Source organism: Myotis myotis, unplaced genomic scaffold, assembly GCF_014108235.1.
Source record: "Myotis myotis isolate mMyoMyo1 unplaced genomic scaffold, mMyoMyo1.p scaffold_m19_p_8, whole genome shotgun sequence".
Taxonomy (NCBI): Eukaryota; Metazoa; Chordata; class Mammalia; order Chiroptera; family Vespertilionidae; genus Myotis; species Myotis myotis.
The window spans coordinates 48,946,649-48,964,861 of NW_023416390.1; the positions used below are offsets into that span (position 1 = coordinate 48,946,649).

An 18,213-nucleotide genomic window follows, 5' to 3' on the forward strand; every position below is an offset into this window, starting at 1 on the left:
TCGTGAACCAGGGAGAGCCTTAGACTGGCCCCTTGGTTACATGTGCGGTTACATCTGCACAAGGGAGTGAGGCTACAGTGCATGTGGCTCCAGCCCCCAGGAATAAGAGGGCTCCTCAGGGGAAAGAGAAGTTGTCACCTCTAGTAAATGCCACGAAGGTTTTCAGATTACAGTGGTTCTCTGACAAAAGGCAGGAGATTCTGGAAGCACTGATGTGCCTTTTGGTTGTACCTCAAACCTTAATTAAGACTATGGGCTCGGCCTGAAAGATTCTTTACAAGAAATCATTTGGCGCAGGTGCAATCCCTCTGGCTGGTTAAGGGACACAGGTAATTTGTTCTTCTAATGTAGTCATCCCCCGCCCCCAACAATTTAGTATGAATTTAGTGTAAAAAATATAGGAACATGGGAAGCATGTTACAGTGTACATGCACATACCTATCACCCCGGATCTGACCACGACTATATTTGCTTAATCACATGCACATAATCTATTCACCCATCAGTCTATCTTCATTTTGCCATGCATTTCAAAGCAAACTGCAGACATCCACCCCCTTGCCCTGTTACTTTATTACTCACATACTTATTTTTGAGAGCACGGAGAGCAAGAATTTTATGCCCTTAACCTTTAGGAAACTCTTGGTACAAAGAATTTCTGCTGACTTCTGGTTATTTTAGAATTGATAGTAAAAAGTTTAGGAATGGAAACTCCCTTTTCGTCCTTTTTCATTGCTGTTCCTCTTGGAGTTTATTTTGGTCTTTCAATTTTTGTTCAGGGCAGAGTTCACAAAAGTAGGGCTTGATGCTAAAATATTTTGGGTATCACATTAGGGCCGGGTTTCCAACTTCGAGAGAAAAATAGAACCTATCACTGTGGCATTCCTGTTTCCGAACATGTTTTAAAAATCTAGCTATCCCTTTATGTTTTTGAAACCCAGTGAATAAATTGTTGAAAGTAATCATGAAAGGGGTAGGTTTTACTAGTCTGAACATCCTTTCATTAGGAGGCCCTTAACTTTAAATGAAATTATAGGGTAAGAAAAAATGGTCGTGAGCATTTTTCTGTTACTGAGCTTAAAATAGTCCATGCCTTTCACTTCAGCACTGTGGTTCTTTAAAAGCATTTGGGTGAGTCGGGGCACTTCTTAAAGATACAGTTCTTTCCTGTCCCCATGAAATTCTGAATTAGTCTGGGTGCAGGGCAGAAATCTTTGATATGTGTCCCAGGTAATTCCAATGCAGAGAGCAAAAGGACCTCACGTTGGGAAATACTGCTTTAAAATTACCTAGGTTATTTAAAATGTTTGTCTCTGATAATTGTGGCTTCGTGCAACCACACTGGCCCTAATGTCTCATTTTGGTTTCCTTAATTGCTGTAACGGTGGCTCTCTTAACAGATTGCGGTGAACGCCAGCGGCATACCCGAGCAGATACAGTCCCTTTCTGTGCAGGACTCCCAGGTATCTTTCTCCGCCAGTCATTTATGTCTAAGATGCTCTGTGAATAGATTTTTAAGAAAAACTAGCACTTGAGAAAGATGGATAATTTCAGGGTAGCGCTTCCAAATCAGGGGCCTGTAAACTCTTTTTGTTTAATAGGCATGGAGAAAAGAATACTGTCACTATTGACCATGACTTTCAGGGCCTCCAACCTTTAAATGATGGGTTCAAGAGCAAGAATTGAATGCTAGACTGCCTCTGAAATTGCTGGTACTGTGTGAAATAAGAGAAGGAAAGAAAATGACTCACCATTCTGTTAGAGTCCAGCCATAAAACACTGTAGTTAATTGATACTTTTCTTCTTTGTTCCTGGTTGGATTTCTGTAACCTGTTTTCCTAATTCTTTTATCATTGAATTTTATGGGCCAATTTATATCTACAACTTGCCTTATAAAAAAATAATAGTTTAGTGTCTATGAGATGCATTTGTATTAAATGTTACATGACACAAGATGTGTGCCAAGAGCTGGTTTGGGTGCTAGTGAAGGGTGATGACCTGTCAGTGGACAGCGAGCCAGAGTGCAGGTGCCCATCTGGTTTTGCTGAATAATTAATGGGCAAGCCCTCTGCGCTCAAACTGGTTATACTATGAAGCCTCAATAGCTTTAGCAATCACAAGTTCCCACCCCCCCAAGTCTGCATATTCCACTGGAGTTCGTTTCTAGCCTACCTGATCTGTGTTTTATGAATTGGTTGCATACTGAGGAGACAGTGAGATTTCATGGTTGCAGGAAGCAACCATTGCATGTCTGAGGTGAGATATCTAGTCCTTGCCCTTATTTTATAGCTGAGGAAGCAAAGATCTGCAGTGGTTAAGTGGCTCATGAAGGTTGCGCTGCTGGTTAGCGCAGAGGCAGGGTTCAGTGTAGGTCTTCAGACTTTCAGGCAACTCAGTAAAACACCTGGAGATACACTGGAGGGATTGGTTGAACGATGAAAGGCAAGCCAGGCATAATAATAATTCAGAAGGCAAAGAGAGCAAACAGGAAAAGGCATTAGGATAACTAGAGATGTGTAACGTGCTGCAGGTTATGCCTTGTTTTCATATCTACTCTTTTGTTCTCCCAGAAACCTTTTGAGGCAAGTATCTATCCCCATTTTGTAAATGGGAAAATAGGTTCAGAGAATGACTTGCCCACAGTTACATAGCTGGTCAGTGGCAGAGCCAAGGCTTGACTTGCAATCCCTTATTTTTCTACTCTAACAGGAAGTCTACTCATGTGCAGGGATTGACAGGAGGAGGGGTAGGCTGTGTAGTGGAGGCATCATGACTGGTGATCTGTATTCAAGGAAATAGGCTCGAGGTGAGAAAGGCACAAAAGATAAACAGCGGCCTCGTCTACTGGTTCCACCTTCCTCTGCATCCTGAGGTTTCAGGTGCCCAAACAAATCTCCGCGCACCCCCATGGCCCCGTGAGGAGCAGTCCATGGCTCTGGTTGCCAGGTGCCCCATTAGATGGCTGAGCCACCTTCTTTGGACTTACTGTAATTTATACCAACTGTTTATAGGGCTCATGCTACGGTGAAATACCAGTGGTCACAATTCGACCTCCGCACAGAGGTGATATGTGGCTAAATAAGACCAACACATATAAAGATGTAATTTTGAAATTTCCAGAAAGAAAGGGATGTATGAATCAAGGAATGTCATGATTTTATTTGTTTGTTTTCTGAGTTTATGACACTGTGTGCTATTGTGTTTTTAAAGGGCCTGCCCAACGCCAATGAGGACTTCAGAGAAGGTTCCTGCGCTGTGAACCTGGTTTTAAGATTGAGGTAAGTAATATTGTTGTTCACTTTGCAGTGCTTTTCCTGTAGTACAGTATTCTGGTCTCCTTCATTAACTTTTCATAGCGTTAGCATAAAGTAAGGCTGCTAACTTCCCGGATTTCCCGGAGCAGCCAGTGTATGCTGTGTTCCCAGGACTAATTGCTCTCTTCTGGTTGCTTACTAAGAAACAGCAAGAAAGCAAAGCACCATCTGAGTGTGTCTGCAGGCGCAATGCACCCTTCATTAAGTTTTCTTTTCCTTGCCTTTTCATTCTCGGGTTTTTCTTTTTCTTTTTTACAATGTGAGATCACAGTAAGGGACTTTTAATGAGTTTCTTTCACACTTCAGCAGCCGGTCTCTGTCAGAAATAAACCATGCTTGTACTACAAGTGGCCTGTTCAGACCATTCTTCAGCGGCAGGTTTGATCAGCCACTGTGGAGAGATGACAGATCTATTTTGAAATGGATACAAATATGGTGCCCGGCAGTAGAGTCCTTGTATGTAGTGTGAATGACAGCTCCTTCTATGTCAAGGATTTTTAAATTTTAAGGTCCATGTTCTTTGTTAAGAATTTGGTGTCTCGGGACAAAAGAAATGTGCTTAAACTTAATTGTAAAGAGCTGAATTTACCAGGTCAATCAGAATACGGGCACATTTTATAAGGTATCTTAACATAAGTTATACGCATTCTCCTTTGACAATCAAACACATAAAGCACATGGCTAATGGGCCATTTTCAGAGCTGTGGCTGTAAAACGTAGGTTCATTGTCAAGGTTTGTTTCCAGCCCTCTGCGTTATCGTGGTCTGTCAGGGCAGATTATCGTTGCCATAATCATCCCTTCCTTCTGACAGCCGTTCGCAACCTGCAGCGCATTTCCTCATCCTTACCAGGGGACTCTCACAACAACCCTTGGTGTAATTTAACTCAGAGTTGATTTCCCAAGAAATCAAGAAGTGAAATTACCACCAAGACCGTTTTCCTTATATTTGAAAGTAGCCTTGCTTAGGAGTTACAATTAGTGTATTTTGCGAGCCCTGAATAATGAAATAGCTCATTCCCTTCGTATTTGACTTTGGAGCCAGGTACTCCTGTCATTTATTTTTCACTTGTTCATTTATTCATTCAGTCCACCTGTATTCATGAGAAACCCATGCCGAGCTGGGCTCAGTGTTTGTCATTGAGATGCAGGGGTGAGGAGACTGTGAAGGTCACGGTCTAGTCCACTGAGTGTGTGGTGTTGGAAGTGACCTTTAGAATCCAGTCATCCAGTTTCCTACTTGGTTCATGCAGGAATTGTTTCTTTAGTGTCCCTGTTGGGTATTTACCCAGCCTCTGCACATCCTTCTGCTCACTGTTTTCCCAGGATCACCCCCATGAACATGAATAGCCTTCATTGTGATAGTTCATCTTCCTCCTGAAGATTCAGCTGACCCTCCTGTTCGGGGCTCTTATGGGCTCAAATTCTGGCCCTCAGAGCAACTGTCAGTCTCTCTGGATAAAAGCCTGCTGAAGAGTGTGTTAAAATTCATGTTTCAACCCTTCCCTTCAACTATTGTTCTGCACGAGGTACTAGAACAATACGGGACTAATGCACTCCCTCATTTTTCTGAGCCATTTGTATATTTGCAAGGCTTGTAATTCTCTTTTCTCAGGCAAAACAGTGCATCAAACTTCAGTCATGCTTCTCGTAACATAGTTCTCTGTCCCCCTCATAGTCCTGATGTTCAACTTTATTGACATTTAGTCCACACCTGCTTTTGTTCCTTTTCCCTCATAGGTCTAGGGCAGTGATGGCGAACCTTTTGAGCTTGGCATGTCAGCATTTTGAAAAACCCTAACTTAACTCTGGTGCCGTGTCACATATAGAATTTTTTTGATATTTGCAACCATAATAAAACGAAGACTTACGTTTTTGAAATTTATTTTATATATTTAAATGCCATTTAACAAAGAAAAATCAACCAAAAAAATGAGTTCGTGTGTCACCTCTGACACACGTGTCATAGGTTCGCCATCACTGGTCTAGGGGGTGGTTTTCCTGAGTTTGTGGCTTATTTCACTACTCCTACAGGATGCTCTATGAAGAAATAAGTAATGAAACAGTGTGTATGGAATCTACCTATTATATATACACACAAACACCTTTTTTTGAAATCACAAGGAACATTAACATTAAAGGGTCTAAGAAAAGTCCTGTAGGAAAGGAATTTATTTACTCTAAAGCCTATTTGACCTCAATTCTTTTCATGGAATTGTTTTCCAGTTTAACATTGTCCCTTTTAAATGTGGCACCTGTATTTACATACAGGCCTCATGATGTGGTCTGAGCAGGCTGAATAAAGTAGTAAGATCATGTGATTTTTTTGCAAATCACAAGCTGTATTTTTCCTAAACAGGCCAAGTTTCCATTGCCTTTTGAAATATCCATGTACCTTGGCAAATTAGCATGACTCAGATTAAACCTGATTTTGATTTTTTCATTTGAAGGCCTATCAAGCCTAATTCTGAACTGCAACATGTGTTTTAACATTCTATGTCTTAACATTACCACTATAATAATGAATCTGTTGGTTTTGATTCATTGCTAGCCCACCATACATTTCACTCTTGATTGTCAATGTGTCATATTAGTTACAGTGTTTGGTTTATCATATTGGCAAGTGATGATATCCAGTCTTTGACATCTTTATCCAAAACATTGATTAGTTCAGTAGTTCAAATAGGAGAGAGCCTCTGGCATCTGTTAGAAACTGCTCACTGTCTTAAGTGACTTTCAATAATTGCCTAGTATTTTATGATACAGTTGCTCAACCAGAACCAAATCCTATTGACTCCCCGGCCTTTTAGTGAATGTTAACTATTCAGAAGGATGTCATAAAATGATCCATTGGAAGTGTTGCTGAAATTAAGACATGCTATAACTATGGTATTTTCCTGAATCTAACTACCTAGAAACATCTTCACAATATGGGAATGATTTTTTAAAAATATATTTTATTGATTTTTTTACAGAGAGGAAGGGAGAGGGATAGAGAGTTAGAAACATCGATGAGAGAGAAACATCGATCAGCTGCCTCCTGCACACCTCCCACTGGGGATGTGCCCGCAGCCAAGGTACATGCCCTTGACCGGAATCGAACCTGGGACCCCTCAGTCTGCAGGCCAGTGCTCCATCCACTGAGCCAAATCCGTCAGGGCTGGGAATGATTTTTATTATAACTTATTTTCAGCGAACATTTGTATACAGTTGTTTGTATACATCTCCCCCCTATAGTTTTACAAGGTCTTTCTTTAAATTAGTGTTGTTGTTTTTTTATATTTGAGAACTTATGACTCTCTCAGAATATACTGTTAGACCCCTCAAAGGGCAATCCTTGTATTTTAACTTGAGAAATAGCCTTTGAAAGTGAAAGGTTAAATGCTGTTAAGTTTTTGTGATCACTCTGTGCTGACACTGTAAACAGCACGTACATTTATTCTTTCTATAAATGTTTATTGAGCACCTACTGTGTTCACGGTGCTATTGTAGGTGCTGTAATACAATGAGGCGGGGGGTGGGGTAACAAAATTTCTTGCCCTCCAAAAGCTTACATTTTGAAGGTGGGGAGAAGAACAATTCAAATATTTATATTCTATGTTATGATATATAAATTCTCTGAAGATAGAAAGCATAGGGAGTGCTATTCTATATTGAGGAAGGCATAGGGGTTTTCTACTGCTGCGTCACCAGTTACCACAAACTTAGTGGCTTAAAACAATACCCATTTACTATCTCTCGGTTTCTTTAGGTCAGAAGTCTGGGCACAGCTGAGACGGTTTCTCCGCTGTGCCTCACAAGGCTGTAATTCAGGCTTGCTTGGAGCTCAAGGTCTTCCAAGCTCCTCTGGGTGTTGTCAGAATTCAGTTTCTTACAGTTGAGGACTGAAGTCCTCACTCCTTCAGACCACCTCATTCCACAGGTAGTTCACAACGTGACCTGTCTTTTTTTCAAGGGCAGCAAGAGACCCTCTCCCTTCTCCTCCAAGGGCTCAGTCCCCCTGTTAAAGGTTGAAGCCCGTTCTATCTAGGACAGTGATGGCGAACCTTTTGAGCTTGGCGTGTCAGCATTTTGAAAAACCCTAACTTAACTCTGGTGCCATGTCACTTATAGAAACTTTTTTATATTTGCAACCATAGTAAAACAAAGAGTTATATTTTTGATATTTATTTTATATATTTATGCCATTTAACAAAGAAAATCAACCAAAAAAATGAGTTTGTGTGTCACCTCTGACACATGTGTCATAGGTTCGCCATCATTGATCTAGGATAATCTCCCTTTTGAGTAAATCAGAATCAGCCAATTTGGAACTTTTAATTACATCTGCAAGATCCCTTCACCTTTCCCACATAACATAACTTAATGGTGGAATGGCAGCCCATCGTATCTAAAGACCCCACTCCCACTCAGGGGAGAGGATTATGCAGGACATGTTCACCTGGGCCATCCTAAAATTCTGCCTTCCACAGAAGGGTGCTCTGAATACAGTGACGTTTGAGCAGACCACTGATGGAACTGGGAATTCAAGCAATAAGGTTGTTTGGAGGAAAAGAGTTCTATACAGAGCAAACAGTGATTGCAAAGGTTCTGAGTGGGGAGCATGTTAGTACAGTTATAAACCAGGCAGGGCCCCAAAGGGACAGAGTGGTAGGGGTGAGGTCAGAGAGCTGGTAGGGGCTGAATTATGCAGCACTGTGAAGCCTGTGGTGAAGACTTTGGATTTCTCTGTTAGTGGGTGGGAACCATTAGAGGTTTGTGAGCAGGAGAGTGATATGTGAGTTAAATTTTAAAATGAGCACTGTGGTTGCTTTATGGAGAGACCCTTTAGGGTGGGAGCAGGGAGCGGTGATGTGACCCGGACCAGGGTGGGGAGTAATGGAGGTGGTACGAATTATTGAACTCTGGTTAGAGGAGTGAGAACTCAGAGATTACTCAAGGTTCGGGCTTGAAAATATGGGTGTATGGAGTTGCTGTTTCCTGAGTTGGGGTTGCAGGTTGGGGTAGAATCAAGAGTTCAGGTTCAGATATGGTAAATTTGGGCTGTCTAGTGGATATCTGTGTGATGATATAGGTTGCATGAGTCTAGATTTCAAAGGAAATACATATCTAGGCTAGAGGTATACATTCGAGAACTGTTGGTACATGCGGTATTTCATTTAAAGCTATGGAAATTATATGCGCTCACCTAAAGGAGTGATGAGGGTAAAGAAGACAGTGATCTGGTGTACTCTCAGGCGGTGCATGGATGAGGAGCAATCAATTGATTGGCAAGGAGAGGCTGATGAAGCAAAGGAGAGCACAGTGGTTCTGTAAGTGGGGAGCCTCTCAAAAAAAAAAAAGAGTGAAAGCTGCATCTATTAATAGATCAAGTACAATGGGAACTGATAACTCACCATTGTATCTGGCAAAATGTAGCACATTCTTGACCTTGGCAAGAGTTGTTTCATTGGAGCGATAGGGACAAAGGCCTGATTGAACTGGGTTCAAGACAGAGTAGCAGAGAGAACATGAGGCAATAAGGATAGATAACTTGTTAGTACATCTAACTCTAGCTAGAAAATTGCTATATACAGGGGACTAATGAAATGGCTGGTAGCTCAATGAGAATGTAAGGTGGAGGGAGGGTTTTTTTTGTTTGTTTTTTGAAAAAGTGTTGCTTTGTAGGTTAATGGGAATGATCCAATAGAGAAGGAAAAGTGGAATGAGAGAGGAGCTATGGTAAGACTGATTTCCTCATGTGGGTGGGAAGGATGACTCCTAGGTATGCCGTAGACGTCAGACTTAGGAGCATGGAAAGGTCCCTGTTGGACGGTGCAGCCACCACAGGGGAGGCAGGCAGAGGTACAAGGAGCTGGGTGGATTTGGGTAGTGACATGGGCGAGTCCTCTTCTGTTGTTTCTGTTTTTTAGTAAATAAGGCCATTATTTGAGAGGGAGGAAGGAAACGATGGTCCAGGTTGGAGAAGTGGGGCCGTAACTGGGTAGGTGAGCCGGAGAGTGACGTTCCCACGGCAGTGTGGCATGATGAACATGCTGCACCAGGGATCACTTGAGTGCAGTGATTGTGAATTTAAGGGCATTATCCTGAGGTCTCAACATAAATGTGTGTGTGACCGATTGTAGTTGAAACAGAAACAACATTTAAAACATTTACAGAGACAATGGAATACCATGTGGACATAAAGAAAGAAGGAGCTCTTACCCTTTGCAACAGCATGGAGGGACCTGGAGTTATTGTGCTAAGCGAAATAAGCCAGTCAGAGAAAGACAATATCACATGATCTCACTCATATGTGGAATCTAAGGAACAAAATAAACCAATGAACAAAATAGGTCCAGAGGTATGGATGCATGGAACAGACCAACAGACCTCGGAGGGGAAGACGGGAAGGGATTAACCAAACAATTCAGATGCATATATGCATAACCAATGGACACAGACAATAGTGCGGTAAAGGCCTGGGGTGAAGCAGGGGCTAGGGTGGATGGGGGCAAAGAGGGGAAGAAATGGGGACATCTGTAATACTGTCAACAATATAAATACATACATACATATATACATACATACATACATACATACATACATAAAGGTTTCTGTGAGCACACCCACAGGCCCCAGATTTACAATCACTGTTTAAATCATATAGAAATGTGGGTTATAGAATTGTTCTCAGTAATCTCTTGTGTGCAGGGTGGCAGTATCCTGCCCTCTTCTCTCACCACCAGCGCCCACTCATAAGTCCAAGTTCCTTCTCTTAGAACCTGCAAAGTTACATGCTCATTGAGTATCAGAAACCTGCTGTCCAGTGTTGGCCTGTGCCATACAATTTCTCCATGCTCCATTCCCCATGTGAAATTTACTCTGGATCGCTGTACCACCTCTGGGCTCAGAAAAGCTGTCTCCTTCGCCCGTCTGCGTGAGACGAAGCTGAGAGGTTGTTCTGGCCCAGTGTTGATCAGATTTTAGAAACTCCATGCCCCCTGTTGTACCCTTCTCATTCCTTTTCATCTCCACATCAAGATTCTGAGATATGTGTATACATATATATATAAATGAACACACACACAACACATTTACCTTCCCTCTGTCTTTGCAAATCACTGCTCTAGGGAATGCGTGGCTCTCTGGTATTGGGAAACAGTGCACTTGCCTTTCTTATCCCCTGAGGTCATGAGGGCGCGACATTTATATGTGTGATGCTCTACAGGCTAGTGGATAGAGACTTGAGATCAAGCCAGCCTTTCATCAGTTCTTAACTAATGCTGTGAGGGTGGCTGCCCTCTCCACTCCTTGGAAAGGTCATTCTGACTTTTTTGACATAGCATTTTACACACCTACCTGCTAAGAATGTGCCCCCACCCCCGCCTCAGTCTCCCAGGTAAACCTCACCTTCATTCTGTAAGTAGGACACTGGGAAATATTTTACTTTTCAAAATGTCAGATTCTACAAGAAATGACTGATAGATTGCAGCTAAAAGTAGCATATTTATTTCTTCATTTTTCCATTCATTTCTGGTGATCATAGGCAAAAGACTGAGGAGGCAAAAGCTAATTCTTTCCTTGAAAAAAATATTATACTGCTTTAACTTGCTTCTAAAACTGACCTGTTATATCTGAGGTTGGAGAAAAAGGATTAGACCTTAGGTCTCAAAGTTAAATGCTGGATGGAGATAGCGCAAACTTAGATTTTTCTCTTATGTACTTTCCTGCAAATGTTCTTTTGTCCATTGTGCATATGGTAATGCCATCTATATTATTTTTTTTTTAAAGACTGAGTATCATAAAGTTAGGTACAAGGTAAGGAAATCCTCTTTAACATACCTCAGGAGGAAATTTCCAAGTGGGCCACCTCAGAATTTATATACTGTCAGTAGAGGGCAGCACAATTTCTGGTTTGAGCTAAACATTGTACCAATATTTTGCCATTAGTATATTTTTTTCATAAAACAGAATAGATATGTGTTTGACATAAAAGGTGTTTTTTAGAATCAGGCTCAGTGATTTGGAAACATGATGAACTTAGTTAAATTGTTAATTCCTTTGTGGTGGATGCCGTTCATACTTGGACAGCTCCGTCATGTGGATTGCAGTTACATTTTGCTGAAGGCAACCATGCCAGTTGTTGTCATGCATAGATGTGTTGTTGGCCTGGGGTCTTTCACTGGCTCATCAATTTGCTCATAATGAACTTATCTTTTTATTAGGTAGCACTGTCATTAGACCTTGATGGGACAGTGAAAGACCCCAGGCCAACAAAACAGCTTTCCTGCTTGAAGGGAAAAATGATCTTTCGATACCTATTTTAACATTAATCCTTCAACATGACAGTATCACCTAATTTGACTTATTTGACTTAATAAATTATAATTTCATAAAGAAAGTTGAATTTGCTAAAAACAATATTGATTATTGTTTTAACATCAGTATGCCTGACTTCCAATTCCATATCACTGTCATTCAGGAGGGGTCATAATTCTTAATTTTTTCTCTAGCCTGCGAAATAAGGTTAATTGCATATTCTTACTAGTCAAGTGTTTTGAAGGCTTGATTCCTTTTCCCCCAAAAGGTTAAGTAGTATAGGCATAGTGTCCAGTCGTGGCAATGCTTTCAAGTACATGTTGGGTTTTTTCCCCAGCAAACTACATATTTATGGCTTTTTTTGTGCAAGGCTTTGTTGAAAATCCAAAGATGAATAAGACAGGGTTTTTGTGCTCAAAGAGCTTACCGTGTAGGCGGGGAGATCAGACGCCGCACAAATGAGTCCAGCAGAAGGTAGAAAGTGGTAAATGCAATAAGAAGACAGATGAAAAGAAGAGCTATGGGTAGTTAAAGGAAGGTGAGAGCCCTTTTCCCAGAATACTACCTTTGGGTTACTTGTTCCCATAGTAACCAGCGTTTGTTTTTTTCACCATCCAGATTTTGAGAAGAGTAATGGTTAGGTTGAATCCAGGGGCGGCAGTGTCAGGCCTTCCCAGGCTTATATTATTTCTGAGAAGACCATGTTTGTTTTCCAGGAGTGGAATGTGTTATTATATAGGCAACACATTACTAGAAATCCAGTTCTTTAATATGAAAAGTATTTGGCATTTCACTGAATTTTTTGAATGTTCTGTCTTGGTCAATTTCCATTTCTCTGAGGAGTGAAGTCCTCATTGGCCTCATTGTCAGCGAGACCCTCGCAAAGCTGACGTTCCTGCTCCGTCCCAGGCAGTGACGAGCACTGTGTGCGCTTCTGTTGTTTAATCATCCTAAAACCTCCACGGCATCAGTACTGCTACTGACATCTCATAGCTGAGGAGACCACGGTGTGAAGTCATGGCAGTCATTTGTCCACTGCCGTACAGCTCAGACGGAGCAAAGACGGGTCTTGAACTCAGGTCTGTTTAATACGCCTACCCTGGTCCTGGCTCTTTTCCCCTTGACCCTGCGGCCGTGCTCTGTCAGTTTTGTTTTGAAGGAAGTAAGAAACTCATGTACTTTTAGGATTGTTGCATGTTCCTGTCTTTTCATTGACGTTTCACAGAAATGTTCTTTGAAAAGTGTTTCCTGATAAACTCATCATTAGATATTCTGCCAGGAATACCTGAAAATATTTTAGGGGAGATGCTAAGGATGATGAGGCAACAAGCAATAGTGTTTCATAATTTTGAAAGCACTGACACATCACTTGCCCAATTTAATTTTCCTTTCACCCTGTGTTTGTTGCCCACAGTTTACAAGAAAGATTGGAAATGTTAAGTCACTTTTCAGAGCTAGAACACCCAGGCTGGAGACTCGATCTTCTGATGTTGATTTAGTGTTGTTGATGGTATGGTTCAGGGAGATAGTGTAAGTACAGATGACATGGAGTAGTATAGGGTTATGGGCCTTTTGCACATACAAATTATTTCTGCTGGTAAGCATGCTAAAGGAAGGCAGATTTATATTCAGAAAAAAACTTGGTAATGTCAGGGAAGCAAAACAGAAGAATTAAAAACCATTCATTGTGAGATGTCATTTTTGTTCTGACAATGGAGCAGGAAGATGTTTGTGAATACAAATATCCTCAGCAATAGGGAATGTTAGAGTTTTTAAATTTTTAAGCAATATATGGTGATCTTAGAACAGTGGTTCTCAACCTTCCTAATGCCGCGACCCTTTAATACAGTTCCTCATGTTGTGGTGACCCCCAATTTCATTGTTACAAATTGAACATAATTAAAGCATAGTGATTAATCACAAAAACAATATGTAATTATATATGTATTTTCCTATGTTCTTAGGCAACCCCTGTGAAAGGGTCATTTGATCCCCCAAAGGGGTCGCGAGACCCACAGGTTGAGAACCGCTGTCTTAGAATTTTAGAAAAGCAAAATAAATTAAAAGAAAAATAAGAACAAGAAATCAAAATCCTTCTTAACCCCACTACCCAAAGATACATCATAATTAGCCTCGGGATAAATATTATTCTAGTCTTTTTACGACACTTATGTTATTGCATAGTTTAGATTTTTAAAATGTTATTATGTGCCCTGTCCAGATAGCTCAGCTGGTAAGAGCGTTGTCCCGATACACCAAGGCTGCAGGTAGGATCCCCAGACAGGGCACATACAAGAATTAACCCGTGAAGGCATCAGTAAGTGGAACAACAAAATCGACGTTTGTCTCTCCCTCCCCTCTTCCTCCCTGCCTCCCTCCCTTCCCCTTTCCCTTTCCCTCAGTCTAAAAACCAGTTAAATAAAATGATTGTGTAAATATTTATTTTTATTAAACACAGTGTTTTATAAGCTTTTATTTGATAATGTCTTTGATATCTTTTCATATCAATGAGTATAAATAAATCTACACAATCCTTTTAAGTGGCAGCCTTATATTTTGACTGAATATGCCAAAACATATTACTTAAAAAGTGTTATTTGATACTAACAGAGGTCCCAGTTTTTAAGTATAGCAACATGTACTAGTAAAAGCTTATATGTGCAGTAATGATGGTTGAAAACTGCCCTGTAGAAAAAGCCCTTTTAACACTGAATTTTCACTGTGGTGAAATGCTCAGACCTTGAGCAACCTGGAGGTACATGACTAAGCCCAGCATCAAAGCACCTGGGGATTATACGGGCCACTTGTGACTCTCGGGTAGGCAGAGGATGTCACTGTCCAGGTAGCATGTGACCCCTCTTCCTCGCCCTGCGTTAGGGCTGAGTTCTTAGAGCAGCATTTCAATGAAGGCACCGCACTGAAGCCGCCAACATGAATTATTATGGAGTGTCACCTGCATATATTTAGGGTCAATTTGCATATTATCCTTAAGAGATTACCACACACCATGAACACAAACATAGGGTTCCATTTGCCAGTGTTCTTTGGGGTTCTTCCTTCTAGTGCATATTCTTCCAGAAATCCTCCCTAGCTGCTTTCTGGGCTTAGAGAAAGTGTCAGGTAACACATAACAGTTGGCGAAATGAGAGATTGTCTTTGCAAACATGTCAAACTCGCCGCCAGCGGGCCACACATTTGACATGCTTGTAGCCTTATGCAATGCCTAGCATGGGACAGACCCTTAATAAATGCATGTTACCCAAGTGCCAAATGATGGATTCTTAACTAGAGGCATGTTTCACAAACTTTTAGTATCAAGATACTTCCTAGGACCTTTATTTGTGTGCAGCTCTTTATTTTTGATGTAGTAGAAATGTGTACAAAAATGTGTACAGGAAATATTCACTAGATTTCCTCTATGATAATTCTCAATTAAGATAATACTTTGGATATAATATCTATATCTTATTTTTTAAAACATGTGGACTCCAAGCTGTAAGAATTATGGTGGCGGTGATGTAAAAAGTTGTACTGACCAATGATCCCTACAATGTTCTCTGCCCTTCCTACACACCCAGCTGGGAATACTTCTCCTAGGGCAGTGGTGGGCAAACTGCGGCTCGCGAGCCACATGCGGCTCTTTGGCCCCTTGAGTGTGGCTCTTCCACAAAATACCATGTGCGGGCGAGCATGTACAGTGCGATTGAAACTTCGTGGCCCATGTGCAGAAGTCGGTATTTTGTGAAAGAGCCACACTCAAGGGTCCAAAGAGCCGCATGTGGCTCGCGAGCCGCAGTTTGCCCACCACTGTCCTAGAGTATCCATTGGCTGTACCTGCCTCGGGGTCTCAGGACCAGGTCACAACATGCAGATTTTAAAGTGCCGGTGTGATATGTTTTTTCCTGTAGACCCCTCCCTGGTAGGAGTTTCCTTAATACTTTCTTAAAAAGTCTCTTGACTCCTTAGGCTGTTTAGAGGTGGAAGCTGGCCTGCCCCTGGCGAGCTTACCCATAACTGCAGCTCTGAGATGAGCTTTTATCTAACCTCAGAGAACTGCAGTGAATTGTGCCTAGTCACATGACCAGTCACTGTCCATGCCGGGAACAGCACCCCAGTATCCACTCACCCAGGAGTAGCCTCCTTGCTCTCATCTCTCTCATTATAAGCTCCCCTGTGCTCTGGCTGGCTACTTGTACTTGCTGGACTAATTGTAAGGTCCCATCTCTGGAACTTTCACATCTTCCCTGAACTCTTCTTTCTCGTGAGATTTTTAATGTCATTGCACAGATAGACATGAAGAGGAGATGTCTTGAAAGTAGCAGATATCATAAAAAGCTTTGGTGGCATTTAAGTCAATGTTAATTACGTGCTACCTTGGTTGTTGATAGCCTGAAATCTTCACAGATGCCGTAGTGGTTCAAGTTATCCTCTCTGACAGTGCAGAGGCTGTCTCCCTTACCCTTTTTTATATTCTACATTTCCTGGTTGCCGCTGAGGTAACCTGCCGCTCTTAGCATTCTAAAAACTCTCCGCTCTGGTTTTATTGGGGAAGGTTGTCTCTTAGGACGTGTCCTCTTGATCAGAGCTGAATAATTCCGAGGACTGTTTGCACAGCTATTTCAGTTCTCAGTTACCACGTCCCTGGAGATAATGAGTGGTAAGATTCCTCTCTCGGAATGTTGAAGTTAACGAGCAGCTTTCAGTTTGGGGGCTTTCTTTGCATTAACTTTTCTTTCCCCATTGAAACCAGACTTCTTGGAATATACGTTCAACTTTTTATTTTGCAATTCCCAGAGTTCTAGAAAACTCTGTTCTTCTACAGTTGCTAACTGGTGGTATAGTGGGAAATCTCTGCCGCTCAATGAGCTTCATTGGTCTGTCTTTGTATTAGTTTTCTATCTCTGCCCTAAAAGATTACCACACACCAAGAGGCTTAAAACAGCACATATATTATCCCACGGTTCTGCCAGGCCGAAGTCTAACCCGGGTCTCAATGGGCTGTGTCCCTTTCAGGAGGCTCTAGAGGAGAAGCTGTTTCCTGGACATTTGTTTTAAGACTTGTTTTTGTTTCTTTTTTTAAAGCAGTTTTAGGTTTACATCAAAATTGAGAGGAAGGTATAGAGACTTCTCATGGTCAGGGTACATGCCTGGGTTGCGGGCTTGATCCCCAGTAGGGGGCGTGCAGGAGGCAGCAGATTGATGTTCTCATCTCTGTTTCTCTCTCTCTCTTCCTCTCACTTCCTCTCTCTGAAATCAGTAAAAAGATTTTTTAAAAAGAGTAGCCAAACAGTCTTCCAAAATGGCTGTACCATTTTGTGTTCCACCAGCAATGAATGAGCATCTTGTTGCTTCACATTCTCGTCAGCATTTGGTGGTGGTGGTATCATTGCCAATGTTCTAGATTTTGGCCCTTCTAATAGGTGTGTAATGGTATCTCATTGTTGCTTTAATTTGCATTTCCCTGATGACATACGATGTTCCACATCTTTTCACATGCTTATTTGCCATCGGTATACCTTCTTTGGTGAGGTGTCTATTAAAGTATTTGGCCCAGTGCTCACTTCAGCAGCACATATACTAAAACTAGAGGCCTGGTGCATGAAATTTGTGCACAGGTATGGTCCCTAGGGCTGGCCTGCAATCAGGGCCATCTTCCCCGGCTACCCCACTCCCTGCTGCCACCCACCCCCAGTTCCCTGTTCACCATCTAGTGATCGGAGCCTGATGGCCAGCGGGGAGGGACTGAGAGGTCGGCTGTTCCCACCCACTCGCCAGCCCCACCCCCGCCGTGGGTCGTCCTCTGTGTGTGGGACGACCAGTGGGGCAGGGGCCTTGGTCTGGTGCCACCCACATCCCCTGCCACCCACCCCCAGTTCCCCGTTTGCCATCAGGTGATGGGAGCCTGCTGGCCGGGAAAAGGGACCAAGAGGTGGTTAGTGCACCTCTTAGTGACTGGTTGAGCGGTTGTTTTGGTCATTCCGCTGTTAGGGTCAATTTGCATATTACCCTTTTATTATATAGAATTGGAACAATACAGAGAAGATTGCATGGCCCCTTTGCAAGGATGACACGCAAATGCATGAGTGTTCCATATTTTTAAAAAATAAATTAAAAACATAAAGTATTTGGCCCAGTTTTCTTTTTCTTTGTTTTCTTATCATTGTGTTTCAAGATGAGAAACTCAATGTATGTTTTGGACCATTGTCCTTTACCATATGTTTTTTGCAAATGATTTAGTGAAGTCTAGGTTATCAATTATTTCTTTCGTGGGTTGTGCCTTTGGTATTCTATCTGAAAAGGCATCATTGTACCCAAGGCCCTCTATGTTTTCTCCTAGCAGTTTTATAGTTTTGAATTTTATATTTAGGCCTATAATCCATTTTGAGGTAACTTTTATGAAGGATGTAAGGTCTGTGTTCCTTTGCATGTGTATATCCTGTTGTTCACGTACCATAGTTGCTTCATTCTGTTGTCATTGCTCCTTTGTCAAAGATCAGTGGACTATATTCATAGAGCATATTTTTGGGTTCTTTGTTCCATTCCATCTGTTTCACTAATACCACACTGTCTTGATTCTTGCAGCTTTATAATAAGTCTTAA

General features: G+C 41.8%; 1 protein-coding gene and 1 pseudogene across 1 annotated transcript in view; both read left to right on the top strand.

Moving 5' to 3' along the window:
- Positions 1-18,213, top strand: part of STK39 (serine/threonine kinase 39) — a 271,030-nt gene that overhangs the window by 165,326 nt on the left and 87,491 nt on the right. The window contains exons 13-14 of the mRNA XM_036319707.1: positions 1,401-1,463; positions 3,211-3,278. Of these exons, the coding sequence (XP_036175600.1) occupies positions 1,401-1,463; positions 3,211-3,278 (131 nt within the window). The remainder of the gene's footprint in view (positions 1-1,400; positions 1,464-3,210; positions 3,279-18,213) is intronic.
- On the top strand, positions 17,613-17,711 carry LOC118662296 (annotated as a pseudogene).